We start from the raw sequence: 27,892 nt of genomic DNA, 5'->3' as shown, positions 1-27,892 counted from the left end.
AAAAAAAAAAATTCGTAACAGTACTATTTATAACTGCTAAATATTGGGAAAACTCATCTGTCTAATAATAAGGAACTAGTCAGATAAATTAAGGCATATGCCCAGATAATCAAATACATGAGGTCAGTATTGCAACTGACAATGTAGAAACACAAGAAAATGAATAAAGTGAGAAATAAAGCCACAAAATTGTGTGTCTATATTTATATATTTCTGAGATAGATGACACATCTCATTTTTTTCTCTTTATATTTATATAAAAGTGTTATTGATAGTGATAAGACTATAGAATTTGTTCATTTTCACATCTGTATTTTCTGATATTTCTGCCAATGCACATGAATAATTTGTATAATAAAATTAAAGAATGGGGAGAAATAAAACATTTTTACATCCTCTGTCCCAATTCTAATTTTAGGAAATTTCATAAAACTTTAATAGTAAAAAAAATAAGGAATTTTCTATAGTGGTGTTCATGGAAACATTTTTTTTTATAACTGGGAGAGATAGAATGATAATATTAATGTCCCAAAATAATCATCCATGTAATAGGCTACTCTACATAGACAAAGAAACTGGAAGGATGTTTATCAAACCATTAACCATTGCTATTTCTGAATCAGGCCCGTGGGTGTTATTTTCTTTTTGTGTCTTTTCTCCATATTTCTCAAATTTCTACTAATGAGCAGACTGCTTATTTCATCAGGAAAAAGTGTGTTTTTAAAAGTCTAAACGAATATCTCCTTGTTACTGTTAGCCATGTAAATAGAATTTTTAAAAAAATGGAGTGGCTAAATTTAGTATGAGAACAGTATTTTCCTTTGTATTTGTGCTTGTGTATCTTAATGGCAAGTTGTCTACTTTTCTGTGGGAATGGACTAAGGGAAACTAACCTAAAACTTGATTTATCCTATTGCAGGTTGCTTCAGGTGAATGCAACGAGGACACCGAAGTGTATAACATCACCCTCTGTACTGGGGATGAGCTCACTCTGATGGGGCAAGCAGAAATCCTGTATGCAAAGACTTTCAAGGAAAAGTCACGCCTCAACACAATCTTCAAAAAGATCGGGAAACTCAATTCCATCAGCAAGCTGGGAAAAGGCAAAATGCCATGCCTCATTTGCATGAATCACCGGACCAATGAAAGCATTAGCCTGCCATTCCAGTGCAAGGGCCGATTTAGCACCAGGAGTCCCCTGGAACTTCAGATGCAGGAGGGCGAACACACCATCCGCAACATCGTGGAGAAAACCAGGCTCCCTGTGAACGTGACTGTGCCCAGCCCTCCACCCAGGAACCCATACGACCTCCACTTTATCCGCGAGGGGCATCGCTACAAGTTTGTCAACATCCAGACCAAGACAGTGGTGGTTTGCTGTGTGCTGCGGAACAACAAGATCCTCCCCATGCACTTCCCCTTGCACTTGACTGTCCCCAAGTTCAGCCTCCCGGAACACTTGGTAAAGGGGGAAATGTGGCCCGAAACGCTGGTCCATCACTGGCTGGGTATCTGCCAAGAGCAGTTCGACATCGATGAGTATTCCCGGGCTGTCCGAGACGTGAAGACTGACTGGAATGAGGACTGCAAGAGCCCCAAGAAGGGCCGGTGCTCTGGCCACAACCACGTGCCCAATTCTCTTAGCTATGCCCGAGATGAGCTCACCCAGTCCTTCCACCGGCTCTCCGTCTGTGTGTATGGCAACAATCTCCATGGCAACAGTGAAGTGAACCTCCATGGCTGCAGGGACCTGGGGGGAGAGTGGGCCCCCTTTCCCCACGACATCCTGCCCTATCAGGACCTGGGTGATAGTGGGAGCGACTACCTTTTCCCGGAAGCCAGTGAGGAATCAGCAGGCATCCCGGGGAAGTCAGAACTTCCTTATGAAGAGCTCTGGCTGGAGGACGGCAGGCCCAGCCATCAGCCTCTCACTCGTTCCCTGAGCGAGAAGAGCAGATGCGATCCGTCTAGAGGTTCGGTCCGGTCCAAATGTGCAACCTCTCCTCTTCCTGTCCCCGGAACTCTGGGAGCAGCAGTGAAGTCTTCAGAGATCGCCCTACCTCCACCTCCAGTGCCTCCCAAATCCGAAGCCGTAAGTCATTTTTGTTCTCGAGTGATGTTCTCGATCCTTCCATCTCTCTGCTGGGTCGTCTACTAATTTATCTTCTTTCCTAATGAAAGGTAGACTCCCCAGTGGCAAATTATCAGGATGAGCAGATTTGCTTACTTTGGAGTGAAATAGAAATGCTGGCTAGATTTTTTTTTTTATCAGTTAGGAGTTCGAGTTTTTAGACCTTGAGAGTTTTTAATACGAGAGGTTTAAACCTGCCTTTTGCTGCTGCCTAGAGAACAGTGTACAATAGGGAGAAGAGGGCAGACAGTGGGGGACCAGAGAAGAGACACCGCAGTAAGGGAGGCATAAAATGATGATGCCCTGAACCGCAGCAATTTGTGGCAGTGATTGGCAGGGAGAAATGAGCTGCTTCAGAACGACCCAACAGTACTTACTGATAAATTGGGTGTGGGTAGGGAAGGAAAGAGGGAAATCAAGGAAGACTCCTAGACTTTTATCCTGAGCAACAGAGCGGATATTAGTGCAGCTATGGCAGGGGGAGGGGGAGTGCAGACTGAAGGAAGAATAGATTTATTTGGGGGTTGCGGTGGGGAGAGGGAGGCATCAAGAAACATCAGCATCTTTCTTAACCTTTTCCTACTTCCCTGAAGTTATGTTGGGATCAAAGCATAGTAGGTGTGCCTGTGTACCTGGACACACACCAGAGCAGAATCCGAGCCACAGTGGTTCTGTTTAACACCTTAAACATAACTCAATCCAAGCTCCAGGGGCTTCTATCAAATCTTAATGTAAAAAGGTCAGTATAGGACAGGAGAAAGGGCCCTTTGTTTTGACCATGTTCTTTGATTGACAGGGACTCTGAACCTTTGCTCCTTGTTTTTAATCATTGCATTTCATTGTATCTGAATTGAAAAAGTGTTAGAGACACTGGGTATAGTTCTTTTCATTTATTTGGCAGTCTACTGCTGTGGTGGTTTTGTTTTTGTTTTTCTTTCTATCTCTAGCAGAATCTTTAAAAAAAAAAAAAGTACACAAATCACAATAAATATCATTCAGAACCAGTCTCACTCACATTTAGGGGAAGGATGTCTCCATGTGCCCCTGTTCTCTGTGGAACCCTGCAGCTGTGGAGAATCCAGTTTCAAAACCATGGGAAACTGGGTAGGATGCAAGAAACATGACCATCAATAATATCTGCACTCTGGACTCTGGTATCTTTCAGCTTTATAGGGAAGTTAACAGCTGAAATGAGATTACTGTCATATAAGTTAAAATGTGATGAACAATAGAAGAGAGGCACAATATGTGTGGGAATTCAGAAGAGAAAGAAACTTCTAGTTGGGTGATGTATGAGAGAAGTCTTCATGGAGATGAAGAAGAAGGGCATTCCAGACACAATAGCATGAGCAAAGGTGTGGAAAGAAGCTATGACAGGTAAGGGAAAACAGGAAGTTCTGTTGAGTTAGTAGAATCAGATGACTAGAATGTCTGAAGAGCAGTGATGGCTGTAAAGGCCAGAGCCAGGTCATGGATAGCTCTGAATGTCAGGCAGCACTTTCTGGCAGCCATCACGCTTAGCTGTCCATACAGGGCCCTCGTTGCTGCAGAATTTTCTGAGAGGGGACAACCCACCCCCACTCCTCCCCAACCCACCCCCACTCCTCCCCACCCCCACTGCGTGTTTGCTCTAGAACACAAGAACCGCCCCCAAAGACTGCAGTCCTAGATTTTACCTTGCTCCTTGGAGGATCTTCCACAGACCTCAAAGCATAAGCCCAGAGATCCCAGTACCCAGTAGGAACTGTGGAAAATTTCAGGGTTGGTATTTTTATTCATGTCAGAGGGTATTTCCCCCACCCCTACTCTGCAAAAAACAGATAAAAAGTAGGGGACACTTCTCTTCAAAAGTAAGCAGTGTTCAGGGTGTCTCAACTCAGCTATGTATTTGATGTGACTGGAAGCTTGGAACCCTGATCTTCAATAGAACTGTGACCACATGACCTGTTTCTGTAGAACTTTGATCCTATTTGGCACATAGTGGGAACTCATGTTTGTTAGATGATTGATTGACTCATCCATGATAGTCATACCCAAAGTCATTATGTAACTAAGTCTAGAAATAGGAAGCTAACGCCACTTGTTTTTTCTGTGGCGTAATAAAAGATGAGTAAGAACATAAATATTAAGAGGCTCTATTCTTGACCTTGGTTCTAAAAAAAAAAATCTGAGAGTTAAATTTGAGTGCAGAAGCAAACCTCACAGGAGAAGAAAAGATTTTGGTTTCCAGTCTCAGATGTAATGTCTTATAAGAGAGTCTTTTCAGAGCATGTCCAGTGTTTATAGAATGCCATAATCTTTAAAAAAAAAAAAAATTTAAACCACCTGAAATCACTTAATTTACTTTAAAAAATTAGGCATTTCAAATGAAGTCATATTTTTTATTTGGCTCTGTGACTATGAAATGAGTTTTCCATTTTTAGGAAGTATGTGGGATCCAGAGAACGTCATAATTGTTAGATGTGGCTTCAGCTTGTAATTTTCAAAAGGGAACTTTAATGGGGCATAAATTCAAGCGCTCCCACAGAATTAAATAAAACTTCTTTGGAAAGTTATACTGGAGTGAGTCCTGGGAGAAAGACATGCCATGTATCTGACAAACTACCCCGCCTGGTAATTAAAGATGATGATAAGCTTTCAAGGGAGACCTCCTCTGGGAAGGTGATAGCTCCCATCAGGTCTTCAGGGATAGAAGGTGCTGGAGGAATGAAATTGAGTCAAAGCAAGCATGTCATTCATAGTAAGGAAGCAGAGCTGGTAATGGGCCATCCATGACCCAGTCGTGTTAACCTCCAGGGGTACAGTGGTGCCATTGCATGTCCACCTGTCCCATTTCTTCTAATTCTTCTCTTCCTCCTTCACTTCCTACTTCAGTGTCCTAAGTTCTAACACATACTTGTGCTCCATCTCCAGCAAATTTTGGTGGTCTTTGTTTCTTTCTATAACCGTGAGAGTCAGTCTTGCCTCTTCAGCGGTAACACTTACTGTGTTTCTGTGTTGTCCACAGGTCTGGCGTCATCTGGGTTGTGCTGTTCAGCACTTCCTCTCCGTGTCTTAAAGTGGAAAACTAAGTGATAAGGCCAAATAGAAAATCCTCAATGGAGGAGTAATCCGTGTAACCCTGTTATCCTTTGTATTTCAGGTGGCTCTTCAGAATTCTGCTCCAGTCTTTGTGCATTTTTGTAAAGATTGTTTCTTAAAGTTTTGTTTAAAAAAACACTCTGCCACTTATTTCACCACAATAGGAGAAGCTATTCCCTTCCCAATAGGAATCTCCCAAGAGAAAGCAGGCATAGTTCCAAGCAGAAGAGGGAGGCAGCCACTTGTGTCCCTCAGAATTGTTGCAGGTGACCCCGAACTGGGGGAGCATGCCCAGCTCACTGAATGGTGATATTTTCACTTTTTAAAATTGTGCGAGGTGCTCTCAAATCATATTGACCAGACAGTCCTTCTCAAGCTGATTATCCTTTTGGTTCATATGTTTACTCTAAACATATCCTCTGCTTTGTAACATTATGGACCTCTATCCATAATCTTAATTTTCTGGGTAGTGGTTGATCCATCAAAAATAATTCCCAGATACACTCAACAGGTGACAGTCTTAAAGAGCTGTCTTTCCCACCCCATCCCCCAACCCCTCTAGAAGATGCCATTTTGGAGAGCGATAATGGAAGACTTTATATTTCATAAAATTCTATAGTAGAGTGTTTGGAGTCCCAGACTGGCCTGGTATAAACAGTGAATTACAAGTCATTATCAAAACTGCAGGATCACGACTCTTCTAAAACCATTTGTGCATCAGTAGCCAACCTGGGGACTCCAGAACCCAGGGATTAATATTCTCCTTTATCTTCAGGAACAGAAAAAAAAAGTATATTCACTCATGCTTCATTGTTGACATTACAGCAATTCCTGAGGTTGATGAAAAGAAAATCATAAAAGGAACTAGATTGTGAGCCACTGGTTTAAACCAAGTATTACTGCCATATTGATGAAGGATTTGTTAACCATGGTGATAGAGATGCCCCATAGCCCCCAAGAAACTAGGTGCAGAGATTTGCTATAAGATGGATTGGTAGCATATTCATTATATAAGGCTGAAAGTCCATCATAAATAAAGCTCCTGTAGTGGAACATTCTGTGTTGGTTGGTGTTTGGGAAAAATAACACTTGCAGGGTGAATTTAATGCCACATTTGAATGGACCTAGTCCACTAGATGCTTGAAAAAAAAATGGACTGAGCTATACAGAAGTGAGTTGGAGTATCTGAATCTGTCTCAGGCTGAACAATTGGCGAGACAATGGGAGGAAATGCCAAGTATCCCAGGAGTCTTCAATTCCCCTTCTCGGTGGAACTTAACTTGTAGCAGGGAGAGAAGTGATCTGCCTCCCTGTGTGATAGGTAATTAGAGGCATATAACATCACGTTAAGAGCCGTGGATATGAGGGACCCCTGGGTGGTTCAGTTGGGTAAGCATCCAACTCTTGAACTCAGCTCAGGTCTTGACTTCAAGGACATGAGTTCAAGCCCAAGTTGGGTGCCATGCTGGGCGTGGATCCTGCTTTACCAAAAAGAAAGAAAGAAAAGGAGCCATGGATATGAATCCTCCTCACTCTACTGCATAGTAGCTTCATACCTTTGGCAAAATACTTCACGTCCCTGAGTCAATTCCTGTGGGAGCTTCTTCATTGCGTTGTTGTACTGTACAAAGTACTTGGCACTCTTCCCTGGCACTTGGTAAAAGTTCAATAAATAGTAGCCATAACTTAATATGGGACAGACTCCAATTTAGGGTCAGATGGAAAAAGATTTTTGGGAGGCTTTTCCCTCAGTCCTTTTCTTAATGAGGGTATAAGGCCTCTTCAAAGAGTCGAGGAGACCAATGGAAACAGGCACATCTCCCTCCACAGCCCAGAACCCAGGCAGGGGCCATTTGTCCCCATCTTCCAAAAGCACGTGTGATGGTTTAATTTTGGTGGTCTGTGAGATATTACAAAAACTCTATTGGATTTAAAAATAACAAAGTATTCTTTTCATGTGACTTTTAAAATATCCATTTGATAAGCTAAGAGTTCTGTAATAGCTAGCTGGATTTGTACTCATCGAAGAGGTGCAGAAATGTTCAGTGTCCTGGACCCCAATAATGTATAATCCTTAAATTGGGGATTTTGAGGAACGATAGAGTACCCGTGGAAAAGCACATCTGGCTCTAAGGCTTCAGACCCGTGTCAAGAAACTGGAATTCCCAGACAAGCCTGTATAGAAATACTAAGGCTGAGAAGTTACCTCGGCAAATTCTGTTCCTCAGCATGGCTAGGCTAGGTCATGGTGTGACCAGGTGTCACCACCTGGAGGGGTCCACCCTACAGAATTCGGGACCTCACATGACTACCAAAGTTAGGAAAAAGCTACATAAAGATGTTTGTTTGTAAAAAACTAAGAGAAGTGGCTGTGAGAACCGCTTGGACTCGGAATTTTAATTTTATTTTGTCTTTGGGCTTTTGCCCTGTATCAAATGTTAACATTAGAAAAGGAATTAAAGGACAGATTTTCTTAAATAAATCTGACATATTAATATTCAGGTTTAGGTACTAAAAAGGTTACTCAGGAAGTGACTTTATTTTTTCAAAGTAATTGCTCTACAAAAAGATTCACTCAGGATTCCACTAATTAATGAGGTCTCCTAAGGCATTTGACATTTAATTAATTTTAATTACGACTTTTGAGGAGTACTCTGAAAGCAAGCCATACCTATGTTCCCATTTGTTAATTGAAATAACTAAATTATTATTGTGTTTTGGTAATTTTGAAACTAATTGCCTCGGTTTCATGTAGGTTATTTGTTTTTAAATGAAACCGAGAAATGTTTTTTCTAAACAAGAAATGTTTTTTCTCCAGTGTCATTTGAGAGTCTCAGTGATTAGAATGTTAATAATGATAATATTCTGTGGATAGCTGTTGTTTCAGATCTGCACTCTTGGGTACCATTTGCACAAAATCACATTAATGTGAAGGTTATATACTATTTAAATATATCTATCATGTATTATACTCCTTGCTCAGAGAAGGGCTTTATTCTCTGCCCCGATAGTATATTCCTTCTTCTGAGCCCATAGAAGCACCCTAGAATTTAAACAAGTATTCTTTTCAGAACCACTTGCCCTTCTAGCCTCCCAGTGAGTGGCCTCTGCTTTGCCTCCCTCGCCCGAGGCTTAGAGATTGGAGGTCATTTCAAACCCAGGTCTGTCTTTAGGTCCTATCGTCAGTATATAAAACTGGAAAAAACAACAACAAAAAAAAAGTATTCATCTAAGAATCAGGATTTTGACTGTAAATCACATCTGCCCTTGTGTAATTAATCACATAGTTTCATTTATTGCTATTTTGTCATTATAAACTTTAATTTCTGTTTGGCTGAAAATATCCTGATGGGTATGTGACAGGGTTATGAACTCTTTGTATAAAAGCCTCTTTATAAATAAGATTTCTTAAGGCTGTAATGATTTTGTTATCTGGGAGAGGGAGTGTGGGAAGCAATGTAAAATACAGGGCAGAGGGCATGCAGTGAAGGCAAAGTTGCAAAGTTCAAGGAAGCGTGGTTACAAAACTCCTTTCTTTCAATTGCTTGACATTATCCTGAAGTTGGCTTTTTAGAGAAGAAAACTCACAGTACAGGTGAGTCCAATTGTAGATAAACCCACTAACAGTAGCTATATATTTTCTGAATCATTGTCGACAATGAAAGAAAATGATTCTTACCCCGCCTAAGTATACCAAAATCTCTTTGGTGACTGCCCACAATTCCAAGCAGCTGATCTTTGAGACAGAAGATTTTTACCCACAGGCATGTGATGATACATTTTAAGCCAAAGACTAGGGAAGTGTATGGCTTTGTCAGCAGGTGTCTCCAGATCCATTGCCATCTATTTAAAAACTGAGTACACTGTGATAAAATTGATTTTTTTTCCTCCCAAAAAACACGGCTACACAAAAAGTGTCACAGTAAAGTGTTCCATTTACTTTTCTTAAGCAGTCCCTTTGGTCCAGTTAGTGAAAGAATATAAAAAGTGTTATTTCTTCCATAGAAGACAAGTAGAGAGTTCCAAGAAATGAAAACTTTCCAAGAAATACCATGCCAACCCTCCCTCCCATTCCTACCCTGCGCTGTTTCATAAACACTTGGTGTGCCCTTGGTTTCTTGTATTCTTTGAATCCCTAAGAAGTGTCAGAGAAAGTTAATGTCACAGGAGAAAGAAATTTGATCATAGATAATGTATATAAAATGCTCCAGTTGTATGTAGCATTTGAATTTTGTCCTCTAAACAAGTATGTGTAACCTTGTTTTCCAGCCATGCAATAATGAACTTTGTACTCTGAACAAATTCTCACGCATTACTTTTTAACATGTGGCTATTTAGGGAGAAGACCTTCTTGTCCATTTTTCACGGATTATTGGTCCTTTACACTGTGCTCAGTCCCACCCCAGCCAAACAGAGTTAGAGCTGAAGGGAGTGAGAGGGGAAAGGAGACTTAAGTGCTGTTCCTGGAGTCAGGAAAGCAAGTTATACCTTGTGGGCAGTATTCTGAAAATAAATAAAACAATCCATTCTATGATGTGTTGGATTTTGACCAAAGATTGCGGTTGGGTTTTGACTTTGTTGACCACCTTCACTTAGAAACACGAAGCTTTCCAAAGTCATTCATTGTGTTGGGTGTGTGCTCCATCTATGTGCTAGCTGTTAGACAATAACTGACCACTAATTTCTTTTCTAGCTTCACAGTGGCCAGTGATGGAGTGGCCAAGGCAGAAAGCAATAGAAAAACATCTGTTCTCTTCTCCATCTTCTTAAATGAAAGGAATGCGCAGGTCCTGGGAGTCAGTAAGCACCCGGCCATCAGGTTGCGAATATGCGTGTACATGTCTGGGCACATTTTTAAAATTTCTTCCAAGCTTAGGAGGAAAAAAAAAACATGCCTTCTTCAATCCACTCTCCCTTTCTATTAACTGCCCCTTCCCTTCCCTTCTAGTCAGTATCTGTGAAAAGAGTGGTCCACCCTCCTAACCCCACCCTCACCTCTTTGTTCTACCTTTGACTCACTAGAATCTGTCTTCCAAGATTTTTTTTTCATTCTGATTTCTTTTGTTGAGATTCCCAATGACCTGATAACTCTCACCTATCTTCCCAGACCTTTCCTGGCTTCCTGACATCCTACCATCCCTACACTGCCATTCTCCTGCTGTCCTCTACTCCCTGCACTTCTTTGACACCATTCGTGCAGGGTTCTGCTGAGTGGTAAGATATAGTCACTTGTTTTCTCCTTCTTTGTCTCCTCTCCTGCCTATTCCTTAGGGGTTCCGCCTTCTTCACTTCTCATCTGAGGTCCCAGTGCCACCATCATGCAGATTCTGTCGATAGAACATCAGACGCAAACTCAGTATTTTCAAAACTGAACTTGGTTTCTCCCAAACTCTGCTCTTCCTTCTAAGTTTCTGTCTGGTAATGGCACCAGTACTTGCCTCGTGGTTGAAATCCCCAGACCCAAGCATCACTTTGATGGGGGGTTTTTCATGCCTCTGTACCTTTTGCACACTCGTAATCCCTTTTTCCTGAAGATTTTCTCAGTAAGATTTCCTATGACTTTGTTCTTCTCCTGTCACCTTGAATAAATTAATGGTTCTACTAACCTTTGCTCTTACTTCCATTATTACAGGGCCAGTTTATATCTTGATTATATTTTTTGTCTCCCTTCTTCCCAACTAATTCCATGAGCTACTCACTTTTGTATACTCAACACTAGCTCAATGAGCGTGTGATAGGTGCTCAATATATATTTGAACAATCATTAGTAAAATGGAGTCAATGTAGTGTGTAGGAAACAAAAAAGGATGGCCATGTTCTTCAGTCAGTGGAAGTAGACAGTGGCTCCAATCTCAGCTCTTAGCCCCCAGACACCTTTCACAGCTTACCTTGAACCCTGATTATTAAATTAAGTCAGTGTGTTAGATGGCAATCCCTTGAATATACCTTGTAGACTAAAGAAAAGTGACTAGAAAGTGTTCTAGAAAGAGCAGAACTCACCATTTCCACCTTTCCATCAATTAGCTTTATATTTAGCCCTGGGATAGCAATCTGCTGCATGAACACTAAGGAGAGTTGTCTTAGTCTTGAGTAGTGGTATCTTACATTTGATAAGAATTTAATTATTGAAGCTTTTATTAAAGGGCCCTGCTGTGAAGGAGCAAAGATGAGAGAATTGTACTGGAGGTGTAACTGCTGGAAAGAAAAGCTTGCTTGCTTGCTTTTAAATAAAGCATGCAAGTGGGGGGGGGGGGGCGGTGGAGGGGGATGGGCAGAGGGAGAGAGAGAGAATCTCAAGCAGGTTCCCCGTTAAGGGCAGAGCCCACCTCAGGACCCGATCCCTGACCCTGAGATCTCGACCCGAACTGAAATCAAGAGTTGGACGCTCAACCGACTAAGCCCACCCAGGCACCTCAGAAAGAATGGTCTTTAGACCAGAGAATTCATGAAGCAAGGCTCTGGGAACAGCAGAGTCAGCTCTCCCAGCTACCACCTGAGTCCACATCCTGTTTATTGACCAGGAGCTTCTCCACAAACACCCAAACTACTCATAACCAGAAATTATCAGCCAGTCACAGAAGTCATGCCTAATCTGCGACCCACAGTAACACCTGCCCCAAAACAACACCAGCCCCTCACTTAGGACCAGTCCAACACTGAAGGTTTACTGCTGATAATTCAGGTACCTCACCCTCCCTGAGCTGCATTGAAGAGGAAGAGAAGGACTCTAGTCTGCCAGCCATGGTGTACTCTATAATATCCTCATTCAGAATAGTAATTATGTGGGGGGGGGTGGTTGACATTTCCCAACTTAGAAATACCGTCCTTGTCATTTTCACACTCCAGCTATGTCAGGGTGGTGGTGGTAGAGTTGATGGTGGTTATATGTGCCACGTCTGCTGGTGCATTTTTCTCTAGATTGACACTAATATGAGGACACAAAAAAATTAATATGCAGCCCAAATGGCTTATCCATAACAATTTCCACATAAACATATAAAAGGCATTCTTATGTATTTTAAAATAAAAGTGCCTTTCTGTTGTATTTTTCTGTGATATCTCCTAACCTCTACCTAGCATTCTGTGGGACATACTTGCACCAAAGATGATAAATCCCCAAATTCTGGCATCCACAGGGCACCAATAACAATGATGGCAGTCCCTACCATTTTCCCCTTCAGGCTAATTGACTATTCATGGAAAGTAAGTAAATATAAACCGTGTGAAGCTGAGTTCAGAGCAGTGACATGCACTGGTGGCCACGTGCAGTGGTCCCAGGGCGAGCATGTAATGTTTGGGACTGGGGCTTAGGAAGTGGCATTTAGGAAGAGACAGTAAGAACCAGAGCAGGGAGGAGCAGACAAGGACAGGTGGGTTTGGGTGACACGGAATCTGCCTCTTGGGATGGGCCTGTGTGTTCACAGACAGGAGTGGTGGGAGAAATAACTGGAAAGATGGACTAAGATGGGATAATTTCTTGCGGCTACTAGAAATAGCTGCAAAGACTGTAGAAGGCTTCAGCGGGAAGCAGGAGAGGCTGGACTTTATCCAGCAATCAGAGGGCGCCACTGGAGATGGGAAGTAACATGATGAAAGCCACATGCTGAGACTTTTAGAAGGAATCTGTTGAAAATGTAGTGCTTACAAGTGAAATGGAATATAAGGGAGACTGGAAATAGAGTGACTGGCCATCAAGTCTTGGAAATTGCCTTATATTGTCAGATAAAATTCATTTCAAATATAACTACACTCCTCTTGGATATACATGTCCCATGTTGAATCCAATCAAAAAGCAAAGAAAAGTCGAACAATTACTATTATAAGGGTGTAGGAGGTAGAAAGTAAGATGGCACAATAAACTCTCCCTGTCACTTCTAGATCCCAAAGTGTATATATTTCACCAAAGCATATAGTTTTTCCCATAAACTGCATGTGAGTTCTTTGGAGAATCTGCAGCAACGAGCTGAGGGGCGCCCGGCTGGCTCAGTCAATAGAGCATGCACCTCATGATCTCAGGGTTGTGAGTTCAAGCCCCACGTTGGGTGTAGTGATTACTTTTTTAAAAATAAAATATTTTTTAAAAGAAAGAAAGTAAAGGACGTAACAAGTTGAAAGTAACATATTGAGAACAGGTAGTCTGCTGTGCTCGGCTCCAAGCAGCCCTAACACACCTGCTTGGGGGAGCACAAGCCATTCCTTTTATACCTCCACAAAATTACACCTGAATTCTTCTCGTGGACCAGGTACTTTAAAAGTCATTTTTTGGTTTTTGTTTTCAACTACCTTTCCTCCAAAATGGATTTCAAATCAGCCTCGTTCTTTCCCACTGAACTCACAATGACACCCGAACAGCCCTCTCATCACAATGAAAAAGAACCTTCCTCAGGCCTTCTGTTAGCATCTCTTCACTGAGTACACCCCATCTCCTAGGAACAAGAACCACACACACACACGCACACACATATAACACAAGCTCATGCTCACGCATTTGCACACTTACTCCTTTCATGAGTCGTGTGGCCACCCCAAACACTTTATGTATGTATCTCAGACACAGTTTGGAGTTTAGCTATAAATGCTCTAGTTAGCCTCAGCTCACCTCCTGGGGCCCTGTACCCTACAATACTTCTTTTTGCCACTTCCTCTGCACTCCTCTCATGTGGAAAACCTGTTGGAGAGCTGTTTAGGACTGCCCAGTTATGGAAGTAGGTGCCAGAACCAGCTCTAACTGATCTTGAGTGCCTGGGGTTAGTTATAAGAACAAGAAGCTACTTCCCATAGGTCAAATTCAAGTACAGGTGGCTGCTTTTCTGCGTTCTAAGGCCTAATGTCAGTTCTTTTAAATTAGGATGTGTATTGTCATTGACGTCTCCACATATCATAATTGACATCTAGGTAAGTGAGCCCTAATGAAACGTCACAGTTAATGACTACTTCCAGAACTTAGGGATTTCTAAATCAAATTCAGCATTAACCATGTTTTCCCTGTCCTCTTCTCTAACCCAGTAGTGAAAAGGGACTGTTCATTTTAAAAATTAAAAAGTTATACAACAGGCTTCTTGCCTTATGTTTTCCATGGTTCCTGTTACCATAAACAGAATCAGGCCCGTGCATAATAAAGTGGCCCCCATCCATCCTAGATTCTTTTTTTTTTTTTTTTTTCCATCCTAGATTCTATAGATATTCCCTCAGGAAGAAAAGAAACATAGTTGGCTACTGTACAGATCACTAACAAAAGGGAAGCTGACTCACTATTTTGGTTACTTATTTTGTAACCAGTATATACTCCAGAAAGCCAGCCAGTGGGGGTGACCAGGCCAGAGCTTTTCGGGGTCCTAACTGGTTATCAGCTCCTTAAGAAAAGAAGACCCCCCCCCCCCGCAGTGGTGCAGGAGTCCCTGTGGCCCAGCTGAATGATCCTCCTCTCTCTCTCTTCCTTATCCAAACCCATGTCCTCCCAGATTTTTCTTTTTTTTTTTTTTAATTTATTTTTTAATTTTATTTATTTATCCATGAGAGACACAGAGAGAGACAGAGGCAGAGGCAGAGGGAGAAGCAGGCTCCCTCCAGGGAGCCCGATGTGGGACTCTATCCCAGGACCCCAGGATCATGCCCTGGGCTGAAGGCAGACTCTGAACCACTGAGCCACCCAGGCATCCCCCAGATTTTCTTGCTGTAGTCATCTACTACTTCCTTTTTAAAAGCTCAAAAGGAGAAAGCTTACAGCTATTGGAGAAGAAAATCTGCTCAGAATACTTTGGTTTAGCCTTAAGAGCTTTTCCAAATGAAACACTATTGCCTGTGGATCCCAGTAACCGGTCTGTGGGTCTGTGGATCCTCTGGGTGGGAGCAATGATCCTCGGTGCTAAGAAGAAATGCAACAGATGAGACTTTTTAAATTGCTTCCATCATCTCACTTAGAGTTGAGGTTTGCATGGTCATGTGACTTTTCCTGACATCTGGTTTTTTCTGGCAAATGACTTGGATCTGAGAAGCCAGTTAGAGGCCCAGTGTGCCATGTAGGTGGTAGAGGATGCAATGTCACGTGAACCTATTTTATTGGCTCTTAAGCAAACCCAATACCAAAGCTAATGGAAGCTGGCTGTTTCATTGTCTTCATTACCCCAGAGCTGCTGGGTCAGAAGGAAGTTGAAGGCAAAGGTGAGAAAAGTGTTGGGAACATGGCCTAAAAGCAGGCAAGGACCTTTTTGATGACATCCAAATTGGCTATTTTTACCTGTGTGGTTTAGAGTAGACTAGCAGAACCAGGTATAAACTGCCCCCTGCTGCCTGACGTGGAGAAGTACATTTTGAAATGTCCACTTCATTAAAAAGAATCCTATTCTTGAATGCCTCTGTGAATGGAGGACAAACGGGATGGGTACCAGCCCACAGACTCATGCAAGCCATGGACATCACAGGTCCCCTGATCCTCTCCAAGGTGAAGCTGAAGGAAGTTAGACTCTGCTCTCATGAAAAGTACTGCGTTTGGGGCCTGCAGCCTCGCTCCACAGAGTGTGGCCTGTAGTCCAGCAACATCGGTGGCACCTGCGAGCTTGTTAGAAATGCAGGTTCTGCTCCCCCCTCCCCACCCTAGTTCTACCGAGTCAGACTTGCACGTCGACAGGATACACACTTCTGAGTGAGAATCCCTGCGTGTAACTCCAGAAGGTGCTTCAACCCTGGAGGAGAGCCTCCAGTCCCTAAGGTTTGAATCAAACCGAGTTCAGTTTGAACAGGGAATAAACAATCCAGCAGAAGAGTCAGATCCTCTGGATCCTCTGTTTAGACTGCGAGTGCCTTACGCCCTTATTCTCTTAATCCTTCCCGTCCTAGGCAGCTCGCACCTCGCTAGCCCTCTAACTTGCTGTAGCTCATGTTACTGGCGGTCGGTTGGCGGCAGCGGGCATCTGCCAAGCGGTCTCCCTGAAAATCTGTCTGTCCTGGCGAGTAGTCGAGCCTGCTGTCCGGCAGCATCTGTCTGTCTGTCCTCCTGGTTCGCTGCCGTCTTCTCCCTCCGCCCCTGTGGTGGCTGTTTAGGGGGAGCCCCCCGACCCTGCAGATCCCCCCTCCCGGCGGCATTGTCAGTGTGTTGCTAACCCAGAGTGTTCTTTTCCGCGCCAGGTCAGGGAAGAGTGCCGGCTCCTGAACGCCCCTCCTGTTCCACCCCGAAGCGCAAAGCCTTTGTCCACAAGCCCCTCGGTCCCTCCTCGCACAGCCAAGCCAGCGCGGCCGCAGACTCGCTCTCCCAGCCCCACCTTGTCCTACTATTCTTCAGGGCTGCACGACATGTAAGTCTTAACGCCAGGGCCCCCTCGGCCCGGTCACCTCGGCCGCCAGCTCACCCCTTGCCAACGGGTTCAGGGTAGCCGTCGCCTAGGCAGGAGGCGGGAGAGGAGATGTGCCCTAGAAGCAAAAGAACGTCCCCGGAAAAGCAGGACGGGGCCCCTGTTGGTTTCAAGTTCGGGGGGAAGAGCCAGGACCCTAGGAAGACCAGCAACCGCAGCCTGTGGGAGAGGCTCCCGGACCAGCGAGAAAGGCCCACTGGACTCTCGTAGGAGCGAGCCACGGAGGGCCACCCGCATCTAGTTCTTTCCACCCCGACCTCAGCAGAGAGATACCACCTTCAGCCAGGGCCTAGGGTTGGAAAGGTCCTGTCGGCTCTGCTCCACCCCGTAGGGAATCGCTTCTTGACCACGGCGGTCTGGTAGCCGTTCGCTTCTGTCTGGATCCTTCCAGTGCTGTGAGCTCCATCTTTCACAGTGCAGCTCATTCTATCATTGGCAAACGCCACTGATTTTTTTTTTTTTGGTTGTTTTTTGTTTTTTGGTGTATCTGTCTCCATGTAACTTTCCACTGTTTCTTATATCTAGAGAAACAAAAAATAGATCCTCCCTGCTTCTCTTTGTCAGCCTATGAAAAATTTGAAGTCAGCTAAGATGTGAGTCTTCTCTTCTCCAAAGAGACTGCCTCAGCTGTGCCAGCTGTTTCTCCTGGCATCGCTGCCTGATCCCTCATCAGCCTGGTCTCCCACCTCTGAGCACACTCTGGCTTCACCATCACTCTTAACATAGTCCCCTTCCCCCCCAACCCCCAGCCTCCGGCTGAATGCACTGCTCTGCCTATGGTCTTCACCATTTAAAATAGCTCTCTTTTACGCATATCTTGTGTTCTCTGGACATTTAAATCCTCATGTTAGTTTTACTCAGTTGTATAGAAACCAAGGCAAGCATCCTGTCTGAAGCATTTCTTAGCACCTCAGACTTTTGGATGGAACGAGTCATAGGTGGTGGTACTGTGGTCTTGTCACATAGCATAAGGATGACAGGCATGAGGCACCACCCCTTGGCAGCTCTTGAGCCACCCTTTCCCACTGCAGACGCTACTTATCATTCACACTACCTGGGGGTAAGGACCCTAGACATGGCTTAAGAATTTTTCTCATCGTAAAGATCCAGGCACCCACTGACAGTGATTTTCTTATCCATTAAAAAAAAAATGATATATTTGCCACCTCTCCTAGAATATTTTAAATCGTTATAATTCATATCTGTCATTACCAATGTATTTTAGTAACTTAAAGATTTTTTTTAAAAAAAACCAGTGGAGTTAACAGGTATTTTATGGAATTCACGATAAGAAATACTGCCTTTTTCTTCCTAACCATCTTTTTCTACTCAGAAGTGACATCTGTGGAATAAAGAAAGGCTTGATATTTGGCTTTCACTTTTTACTCACCTCCCTCTCTGTGTTTGCTTTTAAGCAGCGTTCCTAAAAGTGACACTAGTCCTTCTGAAAGTGCTCCTGTGTCCTGCTATCCCTGTAACCGAGGGAAAACAGATGCTGTGGACCTGAAGTCCCCGATGGGAAGTCCTTCGGCTGAAACTCTCTCGTCCAGGCTCTCGTGGCCCAACCATTATTCGGGAGCGTCGGAGAGCCAGACCAGGAGCGACTTCCTGCTAGGTCCAAGCAGGAGTTACAGTTACCCCAGACAGAAGACGCCAGGCACACCAAAGAGAAACTGTCCAGTCCCCTTTGATTTGGACGGCCACGAGCTCTCGGCCAGTCCCCCCGGCTCCGCCACTTCGGAATTCGGTGGCAGCGTCTCCGCCTGTCCCAAGTCAGCCAGCTACTCTGTGGAGAGCACAGATGAGAAAACTCTGGCAGCTGACACAACGAAGCAGAGTATTTCGTGCCCTGCCTTACCCCCCAGGGCTCCAAAACCAGTGGAAGAGAAAGCCGCCTCGGACACTTCTCCTTTGCCTCTGAAAATTGATGGTGCTGAGGAAGACCCCAAGTCTGGGTCACCAGACCTCTCTGAGGACCAGTACTTTGTTAAAAAGGGCATGCAGGACATCTTCTCCGTCCCCTACCCTTTCTCATCTCCGCTCCACCTCCAGCTGGCCCCCAGGTCCTGTGGCGATGGCTCCCCATGGCAGCCGCCCGCTGACCTGTCGGGACTCTCCATAGAAGAAGTGTCCAAGTCGTTACGGTTTATTGGTTTGTCTGAAGATGTCATATCGTTCTTCGTTACTGAAAAGATTGATGGGAATTTGCTCGTTCAGCTGACCGAAGAAATCCTCTCCGAGGATTTCAAATTGAGCAAACTGCAGGTGAAGAAAATCATGCAATTCATTAATGGCTGGAGGCCCAAGATATAGCCAAATAACCCCAGCTAGCAGTGAACAAAACTGACAGATTGGTGTGCTAGGAAGGGTGGGCTGGGACACAATTCCATGTTTTTTGCACTAAAAACCTTCTCTGTAAATAGGGATAAGAGAAACTCTTACTATGCAGATAACGTTTTTGAATGGTGAACAGGCTATTTTGTACATCAATAAAAATGCTGTACAGAACACTTAGAGGTGTGCCTTGTACATCACTCAACACTCAACAGCTGCTAAAAGACAAAAGGCATGTTCAGAGAAATAATTCTTACCCAAGTAGGTTTATGTGAGAAGGTATGATATTTATTACAAAATAGCCAAAGCTGAAAACCCTAAGAATCAAAAAAAAAAAAAAAAAACAACAACAACAAAACAAAAAACAAACAAAAAAACTTTTTGAACAACAGTTCTCTCCTTTGGGGGAATCAACTTTAGACAATTAACTATTCTGTGCTCTGTCGTTTGGATTGCTCAGTGCTAATTGTTTTATTCTTGTGCCTGAAAATGTTAGTGATATGAAATGACACTTTACTGTTTGTTATGTGCTTGGTGGGGATCTTTTCATCAAAAGGCATTTTCCATGAGTCATAGGTTGATAGAGGGTATACAAAATAATACAAATCATGACCACAATAATTTGTCTGTAACTGCTGCTAATTTTATTGAGCAGTGGAAAGAAAAAAAAAAAAAGCCCAGAACATCTACATATATGTGTGTATATATATACACAATACAAACATAGGTTTTAAACATAATTATTAGTCTGATATTTTAGATAACATCTGTTCACTTTGAAAGATCCATTGAGGTTTGGGGCCGTTAACTAAGTTGACTCTCTTAGGAGGAGTGAACAGAATGATTCCAAAGATTCTCAACCCTTTCCCTCAAAACTCGGTCTTTACTTGGCCTCATCACTGAAAGCTTGGAAGAAATCAGTAGAGTCTATATTGAAGAATTAAATTTGATTGTAAGCCATGGGCGGTGGTTTGCATATAATACTCTCATGCCGATGTCTGGGGAAAATGATAGTTTCTTGTCAAAGGAGAATTCATCTCCGATTTAAGGGTCTTATTCTCCCGGTGTCTAACAGTGACAGGTCTGAAGGGCTTAGGTATTCTCCACATGCTTGTGCTTCAAGAGAGCTCAGAAATCAGGCTTACGAGCTTCATCTTTTGAGTAATTTTTAAAAGTATCAGTAAATACACTTGGTTAGTTCATAACCTCTTCTTTCCTCTCTTCCAAAGAAAATACATAATTACCGTACTTTTATTCCAAGAATTCCAGGATGTTATTCTGAGCATTTTTGCCAAATGTGATTAAATATTCCAAAATATAATGGCCTCATCATTATTTTTGACTTTTTGAACGAATGTAAATCCTAGAAAAGTTCTAGCATAGTTCTAGAAAACTTCTGAGCAAGTCGTCAGCATAGCCCTACCTCCGCCCGGTCTGATTCTGGATGTGCAGACATCTGTGATAGGTCAGCCAACCAGGTGCCAAGATGACTTGCAGGATTGGCTTCTATCTTATTATCCACTCTTCCCGCTGACCTGAATAAATAACTACAAAGACAAGACCCACGATAATGCAGCATGCGATATGCAATATGACTTTATTTCTTGGCGTTATAGATGTTCTTAATCCATCTCATGGTTTAGAATTGAGGTGAATTGACACCTCTTCTCATTTTCCATCTTAAATCTTCCTTTTAAAAAAATAAGGCATTTTTTTCCCTTCACACATCTCCCAAAATGTAAATATTCTAGGTAAAATGTATCCCATAAGGACAATATCCTATCAAATTTGTCAAACTGGAGCACCCCTTCAGAAATAACTGAAAAATCTATGTAGAACTTTCCAGTACTGCACTCACATGACATGAGACACCCCCCCTCAGTGACTTTCATGTTTAGAAAACATCTTTCTGTGTGAGCAATCACTTCCATAGCAACATTAACCTCTCAGCACTTTCTTTTAAAATAAAAACAGACAGGAGGCAGTTGAGAAGCTGTACGTTTCCTTTAGCAAATCCTTGCTGAGTCTGCTTTTAGGCACCTGACCCTTGGTCACAAGTCTCAAATTCAGGCAGGAGGGATGGAGTGGGTTTGGGTTTACTATGAAGGTTGCCCCACATAAACAGCTGATTCCTTGTATGTTTCTCTTTTCTTTTTGTTTTTTCTTTTGCAAAATCTTGACACAAATAGTTTCTGATTTTTGTCCTGGCGTGTTTATATCCAGTTTGTATTGGTGGCAATGTAGAGACTTCCTGGGGACAGGCACTATATATGGCCTTTGGGTCATGTATTCAAATTTGTTGAGCATCTTTCATTGCCAGGCACTATGCTGGTATGACTCAACAATGCTGGGGGAAAAAAATCCTCTTGGAGCTCATAATGTTTATATTTAAAATCACAGTTGCTGAGACTGCATATGTGTGAGTAAGAGAGACATGAAATCTTCTGGGCAGTTGGATGTATGGAGAGTTAAGTGTGTTGGGTCTTTAAAGAATACAGATGGAGGAAATGGCAGCCTCTATTAAAAGGAGTAAAAAAAAAAATAAACACCACGTGACCGTTAAAACTTGGAATATGTTGGAGGCAGAAAGGATCTCGGACTCCCACTAGCTAAGTGTTCTCTTTTACTGATTGGGAATGTTTTTAACTGTGATAACTATCTTCTGGCATCTCTAACAGCACCGATAAGTGTAGTTGCCGTTGCTGAGCTGAACACTTGTCTGTAGAGGACCTTGGCACCCTCACTAGACAAAGCAGGCGTCGCCAGAGGGAATCATGGCAAGAAACACGGTGTGAGGGGTAGGGAGGAACCGGCCTTCTTCCCAGAGCTGCAGTGTCGCGGTGGGAAACGACCTGTAGAGATCCCCAGATGCAGAACCTGTTCTAGCCAACCAGGCCAAGACCGAGCACGTCTTCTGGCAGGTGCCCTGCAGTGACCATGGGCTTGGGGGAAAGTGTCTGTCTAAACAGGACCCTTCTTGGGGTTTAAATTCATGGCCCCATCGGAAAAGAAAATCAGCAATAAGCCAAATCAAGCAGCTAAAGTGTAAAATACGGACCTGACTCACGCTGGAAGGGAGAGCTCACACACTCCCAGACTGATTCTTTCTCGGAATCTTGTAAGTGCCGGCACGTTCTCCTTGAAGTTGAGCTGCTCAACTTTATGAACTGTGAAATTTACATTTATACTCTTTCAACCCACATATACCATTCAAGTTTATGAAGTTGCAGCAAGCTGCCCATTCAACTAAATTGCTGTGTTTATTCTTGTCTCTTGTAGAAATAAAACAATCTTACGGGAAACTGTTATGACAATCCATTCCAAATGTTTTCAGACACATGCATAAACACCCTCTGCTCACATTCCAGAACCACCTGCACATCATCCATACAGCTCCTTGGGAAGTTCAGGGGGTGGGTGTGGATGGATAGAGGGTCCTTCATTTTCCAAACACTTTGTGTAACAAGTCACTACTCACCATGCCTAGAGGGTATAAAATCAACATTTTGAATGACAAACTGGAAAACAAAATAGTTCTCCAAAGCACCTCGTGAACCATTCAAAGGAAATTTCAACATCAGTCCCCCAGAAAAGTTAAATCTGCTGTTGGACACACGGGACTTACAGAAGCTATGACTGTTCTGTCAATTACCACTCTTTTCCTAGTAATATAAAGGCAATGGGCTGCTAGGGCAAGAAAAGTAAAATGCCCAGAGTGCAAATGATGGAAAGTAGGATTTTTGTGCTGTGGGGTTGTAATATTGTGGAATTCTCATGGCCACTTCTTGTCAAGTCACATTGCAGTTTAGTCTTTAAAACTTGGTGTTTTAAAAAATTTATCTCATTGTGAAAACCAGAAACAAGGGGTAAACGTGATTTTACTTAAAACTGTGTACAAATACCTTCTGTAATTTTGCTGCTCTGTCTAATTTTTAGGCTATGAATTTTGTAATGAGCTTATCAGATTACAAATTTCTTTTGTTTACAATCTCATGTAGTAGGGCTCAGATAATTTCTTAGCTATCAACCTCGTCTCCCATTTTCATATTAAGTTCCGTTTAAAATATTGTTTAAGCTCAGCCTAAAAATCGAACTCAATTAAAAATCGGGGGAGTTTTCCTTGATTTAAATGGAAATGATATATTCTTTTCAAAGAATTTTGTAACCATCTTTATAGTTTCTTTGCTTAGAAAACTGGGGGTGTTTGTTAACTGCCAGTTAACAGTTGCATTACTTTCCAGAGCATTACCTAATGGGCCCAATGTGTACCTCAAGATAAACATGGTATGTTATGTCTAAAAAAATTCATTGTTGATTTAAATGGTTCCGAAATGTCTATAAATAAAGAAAATTTAAAAGTTACTCCTCTTGCAGTTCCTCAGTGAGTCGACCTAGTACATAATTTTCTAGCACTCTCTTCCCCATCTTCATGAAGGAGATGAGAACACATCTGAAGGGATTCTTAATGCCATAAGCCCATTCAGTACTAAGAGATTGAAGGCAATGGCTGTTGTACAGAGGAGAAGCTGGAAACCAGGTCACCTGATGGCATTTAAAGAAAATGCAAAAAAAAAAAAAAAGAAAAAGAAAATGCAGTACCTGTGTGGACAGGAGTTAAAAGACAAATACAGATGAACTGGTGAGCTTTAAAAAAAAAAAAAAAGCCATGTTTGTGTGGGGAAAAAAAATAATATGCATTCCTATCTTTTTAGCTTATACTCGGCTGAATTTATATAATTACAACCAGCATGAGCAGTGAGAGAAATGGCTAGGGGTACTAGAGAAAGTCCTGAGTATTCAGCTTGCTGTGACATCCACCAGTGAGTTATACAGAGAAGCTGGTGAATGGCAAGTGGAGGTTGCTTCAGAGAGCTTCTGTTTTACTCAAAATAGCATGACCTTCAAATCATTTTATTGAGAGGCTTTGGGAAGGGTCGAGGGGCTAAGAGGACAAAAGGAACCCACATCCTGGGCCTGACAGGTCTTCTCCAGCTTCACAGCCCCTGCAAAGTCTTCCTGACTTCGTTTCCCAGACAAAAACCTTCTCAAATCATCTTATATTTAAGCCTTCAAGCCTCTATCCTATTTCACAGAGACAAAACTTGTGACTATATCCAAGGTGGCCATTTTCCTGGATTTCAGGGACATGCACTGGAAGACCCTATAGGATGGGGTTGGCTAAAACACAAAGATCTATCTCAATGTCCTAGGAGTACTTACATCAGATACACACTAGGACATATGACTCTCTGCAAACTGCACATAGCAAAGTAAATTGGAGTTTAGAATTAAGTTGTGTTAGAGTCAAATATCCTGAGGTTAGAAAAAACCAAATCCTAGGAAAGAATGATTAGGTCCTGGATAAATTCTCATTACATCGAAATGAATGTTCCCTTAAGAAGCCCCCTCCAGCTCATCCTTGCTTAGCTGACTCATTTACTTCCTACCAGTACCATCCCCCAAAGCCCATTAGGTTTCAATCTGTGCTGACATAGCTTCCTGTGCTTGTCTCTGCCCCTTTGTAAGCTGTAAGCTCTTCTATCAGGGCTTGTCTCCATTGTTGTGTCTTCAAAAGTAGATGCTACTTGGGGTTCTATTGAGTGACACCATGAATACCATCACATTCCTGCTGGCAGCCAGGCTTTGTGCCACCATGATCAAGATAACAATAAAGTAATAAAAAAAAAAAAAAGAGAAAAAAAATGACACAAATGAAACTTGTATTGATCATAAGACTTCTGAGTAGACTTTTTAAAGGAGAGCAAGATACGAAGTTGTTTAGAGGTCCCAGATAGAGTTTGCATCATTTGCCAATGAATTAGTTTTTTTCTAACAGTTTAATCAAGCCAATGACTTCAATCTTTTAATGAATATAAAATGAACTAAAAAAGATCGATGTGCGCCCATAGATTGAGTCAAATATTGGTTCTAAAAGACACAGGCAATTGAGTAGGAGATATGGTACAGTGACCTAGACCTAAGCTACAGTTGACCTTAGGACTCAGTCAGTAATGGATGAAAATAAGAAAGAGTCAGGTGCCTGGCTGGCTCAGTCAGTGGAGTGTTTGACTCTTGATCTCGGTGTTATAGGTTCAAGTCCCACATTGGGTGTAGAAATTACTTAAAGATAGAATCTAAAAAAAAGGAAGGGAGGGAGGGGAAAAAAGGGAGGAAGGAAGAAAACAAGCAATTTCTGTGTGCTCAGAAGCACAGCTGTGCAGGGCATAGAAAATACCATCCATAGGCAGATCACAGTTTAGAGCCAAGGGGAACGTTGAAAGTATTCTGGTCCATCCTCTTTATTTACTAAGTAATCTCTACACCCAATATGGGGCTGAAACTCATGACCTCAAGATCAAGAGTTACAGGCTTTACTGACTGAGCCAGCCAGATGCTCCCAACCTCTTAACTTAGTAGGAATGAAGCACATGGAGGGTAAATGATTTCCTCAAGACCACATATGCTTTGTGACAAAATCAGAACTAGAAATGAAGTCTTGTTTCCCATTCTGTATTCATTCCAACATTGTCTCCCAATTTCCCCGACTTTAAAAAAAAAAAATTTTAAGGGTTTTACTTATTTGAGAGAATGAGTGAAAGAGAACATGGAAAAGAGCAGAGGGAAAGGGAGAAGAGCAGACTCCCTGCAGAGCAGGGAGCCCAATATGGAACTGGAGCCCCATGTGGGGCTCAATCCCAAGAGCCTGAGATCATGACCCAAGCCAAAAGCAGGTGCCCAACCAACTGAGCTACCCAGGCACCTCTCAACTTTTATCTTTTTAAAATAACATTTAATTTTTTCTTAGGGGGCGCCTGGCCTGCTCAGTTGGTAGAGCATACAACTCTTGAACTCAGGGTCATGAGTTTGAGCTCCACGTTGGGCATAAAGATTACTTTTTTAAAAATTAATTTTTTAGTGCATAGAATTTCCTATCCTGGTCCTCCAACTTCTCTGTCTCCTGAGATCTTGAACTGATGCTACCCAGTCAGTGCTACCTGGAAATCAACAGAAACCACTCCTGCTTATAAAATGGAGGCTCTGAACAAGTCTGCTTCTTGATCAAAAGGGATGACTCCATAGAGATAGTGAGACAGGTATAAAATGAAAAAATGTAAACAAACACAAAAAAAAACACAAAAACGCCCAGAAAACAGCAACTTACACATAGTACATACACCTTTCATCCCACTGTATCCAGGCAGCCCAGCCCCTAGGAAGGATTTACAAACTGGGACACCAAGGTGGAGAAGCAACTGTAGTACTAAACATGGCCGCAGGGTGTCGGGCTTTTCCAACCAGCCAGGGACTACATAAGGTTTACTCCATTCAACTCAGATGGAGTACAACTGGGAGGCAAGGATTCCTACAGAGTAAAACTTCAGTCTGGCTCCTCTCCATCTTCCCCTCATTCAGTTTTCCACTTTCCATAGCCAAACACATTGGAATCCTGAAATCATGGAAACAGAAAGAAGTAGCTCCAAAAAGATAAGGAATTTGAAAGTGGAGCACTGTAGTTTTTTCCAAGCCATATGTAGGGAAGGAAAAATTCTTCCTCCACCCTTCAAAATCGTTCAGCTGTACTAAGAATTAAATTTAACAGATTAACAAAGGAAAGAACCAAACTTTTATTATGTGCACATAGAGGACAATAATAAAATTGAGACCTAAAGAAATGACCAAGACTGGCAGTTTTTTATACTTTTTAGACAAAGAGACAATAGATCTGTAAGGAATCAATTAACCTTGGGAGCTTCAATTATTAGGGAATTCTGAACAGAATTTGGACCAGGACAGTAAATTAGTAAAGAGTAACAAAGGCTATTTAAACAACTGGCTCTAAATTTCCCATCTCTGGTGATAAAGGTGTCTCTCGATCTCCTGGCACAGAGAAGATAACTTTTCACATGGAAGACATATTTCTTGCTTTCAGGGGACGGAGGAGGATCTGAGTGTCCTTCTTGCACCATCTGTTTTTTAAATATTTAGAATAATCAGTATGCTAAAATGGCACATTTTGGGGTGGCCCACCCGTGGCTCCTAGACATACATCCACTGGGGAAGGGGAATTTTCAAAGTGCAAAACTGACCTGTCAGATACTTTGCCCCTTCTTGGTTCTGAGTCTCTGGAATTTTGAAAGTAAATGGTTGCTCATGAGTAAAAAAAGCTGTACTTCATTTTTTTTTTTTTTTTTAATTCTGTGGTTGGTCTTGAGCAACAAAATCCTCAACCCAAAACAAAAGTCTATCAAAGCTGACTTCTAAGATAAGATTGGAAAAGTAAATCTCCTACTATCCTCCTTCACCTTAATCAAACCATGAACCTACATATTTGGTTCTGGAAGGAAGAACAAAGAAATGATCAACTTTAATAAAGAACACATCAAACTTCAGCTCTTGCATAAATACGTTTATACTTCATTCTCTGTGCATTTTACTACTTTCAGTAGCGCAGTTTTGACAAGGTAAAGGAAATCTCTCAATTCAACTTTTAAGGAGATGAATTTACAAATTTAGTAAATTCCCAATATTTTAGTTTTGTATCCAAAGAAAACAAAAACACCAATTCAAAAAGGCACATGCACCCCTATGCTTATTGCAGCATTACTCACAATAGCCAAGTTATGGAAGCAGCCCAAGTGTCCATTGATAGATAAACGGATAAAAATAAATGTATAGGGATGTCTGGGTGGCTCAGCGGTTGAGCATCTGCCTTCTGCTCGGGGCGTGATCCTAGAGACCCAGGATTGAGTCCTGCACCGGGCTCCCTGCATGGAGCCTGCTTCTCTCTCTGCCTGTGTTTCTGTCTCTGTCTCTCTCTCTCATGAATAAATAAATAAAAATCTTAAAAAAAAAAGTAAAATAAATGTATAAATACACACACACACACACACACGGGGACTTCAAAGGGGACTTTGAGGGACTTCAAAGACCCTCAAACAGTCATGATTTACTCATATACGTAGAGATCTCCAGAGTAGAAGTTTCTGTTTCTACATTG

The 27,892-nt window shown here is 42.4% G+C and overlaps 1 protein-coding gene across 5 annotated transcripts in view; it reads left to right on the top strand.

Moving 5' to 3' along the window:
- Positions 1 to 23,256, top strand: part of GAREM1 (GRB2 associated regulator of MAPK1 subtype 1) — a 201,665-nt gene extending 178,409 nt beyond the window's left edge. For 4 of the 5 annotated variants that reach the window (XM_077900376.1, XM_077900378.1, XM_077900379.1 and 1 more), the window contains exons 4-6: positions 920 to 2,092; positions 16,337 to 16,503; positions 17,976 to 23,256. In XM_077900376.1, the coding sequence (XP_077756502.1) occupies positions 920 to 2,092; positions 16,337 to 16,503; positions 17,976 to 18,873 (2,238 nt within the window). In that variant the 3' untranslated portion in view covers positions 18,874 to 23,256. The remainder of the gene's footprint in view (positions 1 to 919; positions 2,093 to 16,336; positions 16,504 to 17,975) is intronic. The other variant, XM_077900377.1, reaches the window with a different exon arrangement.
- The last annotated feature ends 4,636 nt before the right edge of the window (positions 23,257 to 27,892 follow it).

This window comes from Canis aureus, chromosome 6 (genome assembly GCF_053574225.1).
Source record: "Canis aureus isolate CA01 chromosome 6, VMU_Caureus_v.1.0, whole genome shotgun sequence".
In the NCBI taxonomy this organism is placed as follows: Eukaryota; Metazoa; Chordata; class Mammalia; order Carnivora; family Canidae; genus Canis; species Canis aureus.
This window is presented reverse-complemented; position numbering and strand designations above follow the sequence as displayed.